At 40.2% G+C, this 9028-nt stretch overlaps 1 protein-coding gene across 2 annotated transcripts; it reads left to right on the top strand.

The window, feature by feature from the left end:
• Positions 1-1065: 1065 nt before the first annotated feature.
• vipb (vasoactive intestinal peptide b) lies at positions 1066-9028 on the top strand. Of its 2 annotated transcripts, none has more exons than XM_084394501.1 (7): positions 1066-1610; positions 2238-2319; positions 3614-3721; positions 3902-4006; positions 5507-5638; positions 7563-7604; positions 8772-9028. In XM_084394501.1, exons 2-6 carry the CDS (start codon positions 2243-2245, stop codon positions 7564-7566), a joined length of 426 nt encoding a protein of 141 aa, XP_084250627.1. In that variant the 5' UTR covers positions 1066-1610; positions 2238-2242; the 3' UTR covers positions 7567-7604; positions 8772-9028. The 2 variants fall into 2 exon arrangements, with proteins under 2 accessions (XP_084250627.1, XP_084250626.1); XM_084394500.1 differs by having other exon boundaries at positions 5507-5656; positions 8772-8974.

The following is a 9028-nucleotide window of genomic DNA, read 5'->3' as shown; positions in this document are numbered from 1 at the left end:
AGTATAGAGGTGACGTGACGCTAACAGACAGCAGACGAACGGCTAGTAGAGACATCAGCGGCAATCCATCTGTCACTCATGTAGCCACGCCCCTAATTATGCCGAAATTTAAGGCTTAATATAATTTAAACAGATGAGTTATAAAAACATTCATCCTCCTCACAGTCGTCATGAAGGGCAAAATTAGCTATATAGACCAAAACTACTTTTTGTACCAGACTGTAAACATGTTTTTTTCTGCTGTAAAGTTGAGCATTTTAACATGGGGGTCTATGGGACTGACTCTCTTCTGCAGCCGGCCTCTAGTGGCCAGTGGATGAACTGCAGTTTAAGTCACTTCAGTGTTGGCTTCAAGAGAGAGAGCGGAAGGTTGCCGGAGAGCGGAAATTAATGCATTTATTAATGTGATCACTTACAGAATTTTCATTTTATACAACGTGCATATTTTGGTTCTATATTTATGCTGTTAAGTTCCATAAAATATTATCTATAATTTAGTTAACAAAATGTTTTTGTTTTTTTTATTCAGATTAATGTGTATTATTTTCATAATATTATATTATAAATTAAACCAAATTATTTTCATAATTTATTTAACAAAAAAAGATATATTATAATTTTTTTCAGTATATTAATCACCCCAAAATCACATGGATAAATAATAATAATAATTATTTAATTTAAATGAAACCTATCATTATGGATTCATCTTGCATTGTGACATTATTTCCATGACTATTTCTATTCAAAATATGCATTATTGTAATTAAATCAGAATACATTTAAAACTGGCCCGTAAATACAGACCAGAGTATCAAAGAGACTCGGCAACCAACCAGAACACCCTAGCAACCACATACTGTAGCAATGCACTATAAACACTGTACACCATAGCAACACCCTGGCAACAGGCTTTGCATGGGCAATCATAAAAATCAAGGCATTTATGAATGTTTAATAGAGCCGTGTATATTTTATATATTGTTAAGATCCAGACTGTTGTATTTCGACCTGAGATGACCTGTTGTGCTGTACACTGACCTGAATACAGTGTGTGTGGAGAAATATTGTGCAGTAATATTAGATCAGCAGACCTGCAGAATTCTGTAATATGATTGACCGATGCTTCCATAATGACCCTGATTCAACACACATCACGTCATACCTTTCACAATCTAATGAAGATGCCCAATTACCACCGTCTTAACCCGTCCCGAACTCTGGAACATCAACATCTGACTTACAAAAGGCAAACATTTCACATATTAGAAGTCACGGCAAATCGCGAAACACATGCAGAATGCCGTTCAAGTATAATAAAAAAAGTTAAAATAAAAAAAATGAGTCAGCAATGACAAATCTTTCCGAGAAACCCAATTTATGTTTGACCGCCAGATCACCATGCATAGGGTGTATCCCACCGGGAGCGCGTGACGCAGGACAGACGCGGAGACTTCTTCAGTAAAGGGAATAATCAGGTGTATAAAAGCAAGCGTTCAGGAGAGAGAGAGACAGACCGACGGGATCAGCGCTGAGGAAACTATTCTTCATCCGGACAGGAGTCAGAGATCATTTACGACCGACCGGACAGCTGGGAAAACATCCTGACCGTGAGTTCCTTCAAGCTGTGCACTTATTACTATTATACTGATGGGATAAAAGCACACTTTTAACATTCATATCAGTTGGGTACACTCTTTAAAAAGAAATGCTGGGTTGTTTCAACCCATGTTTGGGTCAAATATGGACAAATATAACTGTTGGGTTAAATTAATCTAGGTTGGGTTTGTCCATATTTGATCCAAACATAAGCATGTTGTAGTTAAATTACAAAAAATTAAACTAAATAGTTCAAATTTACAAATGCATTTGTTACTATTTATCTATATAACTATTTTAAAGCAAGCAAAAAGAACTGTCTCTGATGATGCACACATTTTACATATCAATTTTAATTTCACAAATCACGAATTTTCCAGGAATGGGACAATAAAAGTATAACGTGATGTACTCATTAAAATGAACTGGAAAAAGCTAAAAGGGGCTTGAAATGGAAATTAGATACAGATGCATTTTATATCGTTTTAATTTAGAATGTTAATATTGAAAAAAAGATTTACTGCTGTTATTTATCAAGTGGCAGTTATGCATAAAGGACAAACACTAACGTCTGATGAGTTGATCTGAAAGTGACTGTGAATCCTGAGTGTAATGCAGATGTTTGTTGTGATCTGCAGAAGTCATGAGTGTGATGAGCTTCCAGACGCTCCTCCTGATGGCTCTCGCTCTGCCGGCCATCTCTGCATACACAGACATCAGGTGACACACACACACACACACACAGACACACACACACACACACACACACCATCAGGTGAGACACATACACACCATCAGGTGAGACACACACACACACACACACACACACACACACACACACACACACACACACACACACACACACACACACACACCATCAGGTGAGACACACACACACCATCAGGTGAGACACACACACACACCATTCACCATCTCTGCATACACAGACATCAGGTGAGACACACACACACACACACACACACACACACACACCATCAGGTGAGACACACACACACACACACACACACACACACACACACACACACACACACACACACACACCATCAGGTGAGACACACACACACACACCATTCACCATCTCTGCACACACAGACATCAGGTGAGACACACACACACACACACACACACACACACACACACACACACACACACACACACCATCAGGTGAGACACACACACACACCATTCACCATCTCTGCATACACAGACATCAGGTGAGACACACACACACACACACACACACACACACACACACCATCAGGTGAGACACACACACACACACACACACACACACACACACACACACACACACACACCATCAGGTGAGACACACACACACACACCATTCACCATCTCTGCACACACAGACATCAGGTGAGACACACACACACACACACACACACACACACACACACACACACACACACACACACACACACACCATCAGGTGAGACACACACACACCATTCACCATCTCTGCATACACAGACATCAGGTGAGACACACACACACACACACACACACACACACACACCATTCATCTGCAGGTATTAGATGCTATTTCATCAAGATTAATGTAATGTTTTTTTTTCACAATATTATATTATAAATTAAACCAAATTATTTTCACTTATTATTCCCACTATATATAAGTGAAAATAATTAGGTTATTTATATATGGTTATATATATATATAGCCTATATATATGCATTTCAGTAATAAGAATTTGTTATAAAATGTGTTTAATCGCCATGAAAATAACGCGACAATGCAAAAAATATATATATATATTTTTTTTTTTCTATTGGATTTGAGGAGGAATATGACCCGGACATTTCTTTGCAGGATTCACTCTTAACTTATATTATAAATAAATATTTAAAGGTTTCATACACAGGTCAAAAATCTTATTTTTCACAATCTTACATCACAATCGTATTTTCTTTGCGTAAAGAACAATAGTTTGTATTTTGCCTCTGAATGGTTTTGCAGACCAGGCGCTCTGGCTGAGGACGGCGAGGACGACTGGACGAGAGACGCGTCTCTGCAGGATCTCGAGGCGTATAAACTCCTGTACGACCTCGCGAACACCGTCCAGAGGTGCGTTACACACAGCTCTCGTAAAACATTATAGCTCTCCAGAGGAAAGACTCAAGCTGTAAACGTGATGATGATGATCAAGAAGAGCTTTCCTGGGGACAAACAACTTTGAGTTTACGAGAAAGCACCATCTTACAATCCAATAAAAAGTGCTTTTGTTTGAATCTGCATTGCTTTTAGACCGTCCAGACACGCTGATGGGCTTTTCACGAGCGGATACAGCAAACTGCTCGGACAACTGTCAGCGAAAGAGTACCTGGAGTCTTTACTCGCAAAGAGAGTCAGGTAACGAGAACATAAGAACTGATGTTTCAGTCCAATCTGACCTGTAATCATGCCTGAATCATAATCATAATCATGTTCACTCGTTGGCCAGAGGAGAACTGGTTTCTCACAAGGTTTATTTTCTCCATTCTGTTCCACTGTCGCCTTTGGCTTTTGTCTTGCTTAGTTGAGGACATTTAATATTCAATAATATTATTGATCTCCTGCATAGACACCATTATATGTGACCCTGGACCACAAAACCAGTCACATGGGTCAACTTTTTGAAATTGAGAGGGTAAGGATAGGACAATATTTGGTCGAGATACAACTATTGAAAATCTGGAATCTGAGGGCGTAAAAAAATCGAAACATTGAGAAAATCTCCTTTAAAGTTGTTCATTTATGTTCGCGATTGTGCTGCATTCACTCACACAAATACATGTTTTATATATTTACGGTAGGAAATTTACAAAATATCTTCATGGAACATGATCTTTACTGAATATCCTCATGATTTTTGCCATAAAAGAAAAATCGATAATTTTGACCCATACACTGTATTGTTGGATATTGCCTCAGATATACCCGTGCGACTCGAGACTGGTGACGTGATCCAGGGTCACACATGATTCTTCTAGAATAATCATTTTTATCAAGCTTGTATGTTTATGTTCAGTTATTTCACTTTAATGGCAATGAAAATGACCTATTAATTGTCATTTAAGTGAAATTACTGAACCTAAATATACGAGCTTGATAAAAATGCTCATTTTAGAAGAAAATTTCAGATGGCACTCAGAGGCTTTTGCATCTGAAGTATTCATATATATACAGTACTGTGCAAACGTCTTAGGCAGTTATTTATATCTTTTGCTGTTGTGTGTCAGTAGGAAATATCAGTTTACATTTCCAAACATTCTTTTTACCATTAATTGTAATAATCCAGTGAGATTTGTGTATGCACAAGGAGTTTCTTCAAGCGTCTCGGAGACGTTCCCGCAGTTCTTCTGGATTTAGTCTGTCTCAGTTTCTTCTGTTTCTTCATGTAATCACAGACGGACTCGATGATGGTGAGATCAGATCATACCGGCTGTTGTCAGACTCCTTGTGCATACACAAATCTCACTGGATTATTACAATTAATGGTAAAAAGAATGTTTGGAAATGTAAACTGATGTTTCCTATTGACACACTACAGCAAAAGATATAAATAACTGACTTAAAACCATTTTTTTGTAAAAATGAACTTTTTTACAACAAAAATGAACCATCAGTGGACTATGACACTATTTTCTTTTAGAAACAAACCTCTGTTGCATTATTTTCCTGTTATCTCTGTAAAGCTGCTTTGAAACACACTGTAGTGTAAAAAGCGCTATATATATAAAGGTGACTTGACTTGATAATAGATGTTCATATAATAGATGATGGATGTTAAACTGATGAATGTTGCTGATTCGCTGAAGCTGTTAATGATGAGGTGGTGTGTGTGTTCTCCTGTGTGTGTGTGTGCTGTAGTGATGAGCTGGCTGTGGATCAGACGCCTGTGAAACGGCACTCAGACGCCGTCTTCACCGATAACTACAGCCGCTACCGCAAACAGATGGCGGCCAAGAAATACCTCAACTCAGTTCTGGCCGGGAAAAGGAGGTACGACTCAAAAGGGAGGCAAGCGCCACTATTACTACTAGTGCGATAAAACAGGAGCAAACATCACACTGGCATACACTAGAGCTGCACGTTAATCGCAATGAAACCGCACGCGATTTGGCAAAGGCTGCGATTATTTTATGCGCAGTTTGTCAGTGCAGCGGCTGATCGAGAGTAAATGCTCCATCTGAACACCAGAGGGCGCTCACACACACACACACACACACACACACCACATATCCATCTGAACACCAGAGGGCGTCTCACACACACCACATATCCATCTGAACACCAGAGGGCGCTCACACACACACACACACCACATATCCATCTGAACACCAGAGGGCGCTCACACACACACACACACCACTTATCCATCTGAACACCAGAGGGCGCTCACACACACACGCACGCACGCACACCACATATCCCTCTGAACACCAGAGGGCGTCTCACACACACCACATATCCATCTGAACACCAGAGGGCGCTCACACACACACACACACACACACACCACATATCCCTCTGAACACCAGAGGGCGTCTCACACACACCACATATCCATCTGAACACCAGAGGGCGTCTCACACACACCACTTATCCATCTGAACACCAGAGGGCGCTCACACACACCACATATCCATCTGAACACTAGAGGACGTCTAACACACACACACCACATATCCACCTGAACACCAGAGGGCGCTCACACACACACCACATATCCATCTGAACACCAGAGGGCGCTCACACACACACACACACACCACATATCCATCTGAACACCAGAGGGCACTCACACACACACACACACACACACACACACACACACACCACATATCCATCTGAACACCAGAGGGCGCTCACACACACACACACACACACCACACACACACACACACCACATTTCCACCTGAACACCAGAGGGCGCTCACACACACACACACCACATATCTATCTGAACACCAGAGGGCGCTCACACACACCACACACACACACACACACCACATATCCAGCTGAACACCAGAGGGCGCTCACACACACACACACACACACACACACACACACACACCACATATCCATCTGAACACCAGAGGGCGCTCACACACACACACACACACACACACACACACACACACCACACACACAACACATATCCATCTGAACACCAGAGGGCGTCTAACACACACCACACACACCACATATCCATCTGAACACCAGAGGGCGCTCACACACACACACACACACACACACACACACACACACCACATATCCATCTGAACACTAGAGCAGTGGTTTTCAATCCTGGTCCTGGGGACCCACAGCTCTGCACATTTTATATGTCTCCTTTATCTGACACACCCAGTTAAGTTCATAGAGCTCTTTCCTAATGAGCTGATTATCTGAATCAGGTGTGTTACGTGAGGGAGACGTACAAACTGTGCAGAGCTGTGGGTCCCCAGGACCAGGATTGAAAACCACTGCACTAGAGGACATCTAACACACACACACCACATATCCACCTGAACACCAGAGGGCGCTCACACACACACACCACATATCCATCTGAACACCAGAGGGCGCTCACACACACACACACCACATATCCATCTGAACACCAGAGGGCGCTCACTCACACACACACACACACACACACCACATTTCCACCTGAACACCAGAGGGCGTCTAACACACACGCCACATAATAAAATAATTATGATCACACCCTTTGCGATTTCAAAATCGCAATAAGCCAAATCAGTTTAAGTGCGATTACATGTAAACTGCGATTAATCGTGCAGCCCTAACATACACTGAAGGAGTCACACAGACTACAAGCAAACACACACTATTTTCCCGTCTGAATGCATTTTGTTTTTCATTATATAAACCTTATGATCTCTTATGATCTGTGGTTTAGGTGATGCACTCATGCTCAAACGCTGCCTGTGCTCTTCAACATGTAAGTAATCTGTTCACACATGCCGTCCAGAACAACACGCTATTGTTTTGATTGAATTAGGAATTGAGAATCGATTTATCCCTTCTTAATCACATACAAAAGTTAGGGATGCACTGATATGGCAATTTTGGTCGATACCGATAACCGATAATTCTTTATATTTGAAAGCCGATATCCAATATATCGGCCGATAAATCTAAATCCAAATTTTTATATAATTTTTGAGAGCCTGATTACAAAAACAAAAGTCTCACCATTAAAAGCCACGCCTCAAACACACAATTATAATGATGTTTTCATTATAATTGTATGTAGCCGATATGACTTGTGTTGCACTTTACTGTATTTTCCTTATTTGAAGTGATTTCAATCATATTTCAAGCGATTCAAAACCATCACATTGAACAGTGCGCATCTGAAGCGTCTCAGCTGAAGAAATAACACATTATTTATCGGCTTTAATATATCAGACACATTTTTATTCTAGCCGATAACATTAAAAATGAACATATATCGGCCGATACCGATAACCGATAATTCTTTATATTTGAAAGCCGATAACCGATATATCGGCCGATAAATCTAAATTAAAATTTTTATATAATTTTTGAGAGCCTGATTACAAAAACAAAAGTCTCACCATTAAAAGCCACGCCTCAAACACACAATTATAATGATGTTCTCATTATAATTGTATGTAGCCGATATGACTTGTGTTGCACTTTACTGTATTTTCCTTATTTGAAGTGATTTCAATCATATTCAAGTGATTCAAAACCATCATATTGAACAGTGCGCATCTGAAGCGTCTCAGCTGAAGAAATAACACATTATTTATCGGCTTTAATATATCAGACACATTTTTATTCTAGCCGATAACATTAAAAATGAACATATATCAGCCGATACCGATAACCGATAATTCTTTATATTTGAAAGCCGATAACCGATATATTGGCCGATAAATCTAAATTCAAATTTTTATATAATTTTTGAGAGCTGAAATAACACATTATTTATCGGCTTTAATATATCAGACACATTTTTATTCTAGCCGATAACATTAAAAATGAACATATATCGGCCGATACCGATATGGTTGGCCGATATATCGTGCATCCCTAAACAAAGTTGTCAAATCCAATCAAATGCGGTTGTTTTCTGTAGGTGACATGGACGGCACAGCTTCAAGACTTCGCCATCATTATATATCCAAGCTTTCCACAATCTATTATGGGCTGAGATTGAATTAACGGCACTAAACACAACACAGACTGAAGCCCGTCTGACTCCGGAGTCCTCGCGTGAACGACGCGTCCCGTCTGTGCCTGACTGGAGTAATGCTGTTGTGTCTATAGAAATCTATTTTGACTGCAGTCATTCTTGATAACTGTAATCAGACCAATAAAAATGATCATGTTTGT

This window comes from Rutilus rutilus (assembly GCF_951802725.1).
Source record: "Rutilus rutilus genome assembly, chromosome: 22".
Lineage (NCBI taxonomy): Eukaryota > Metazoa > Chordata > Actinopteri > Cypriniformes > Leuciscidae > Rutilus > Rutilus rutilus.
The sequence above is the reverse complement of the archived record's forward strand: the minus strand, read 5'-3'. Positions and strand labels throughout refer to the sequence as shown.

Excerpts from the sequence above, each read along its gene's own strand:
- vipb (XM_084394500.1), top strand. The coding sequence starts at position 2,243 with ATGAGTGTGATGAGCTTCCAGACGCTCCTCCTGATGGCTCTCGCTCTG. Across the intron at positions 2,320-3,613 it reads TCTGCATACACAGACATCAG|ACCAGGCGCTCTGGCTGAGG; the intron begins GTGACACACACA and ends ATGGTTTTGCAG. Across the intron at positions 3,722-3,901 it reads CTCGCGAACACCGTCCAGAG|ACCGTCCAGACACGCTGATG; the intron begins GTGCGTTACACA and ends CATTGCTTTTAG.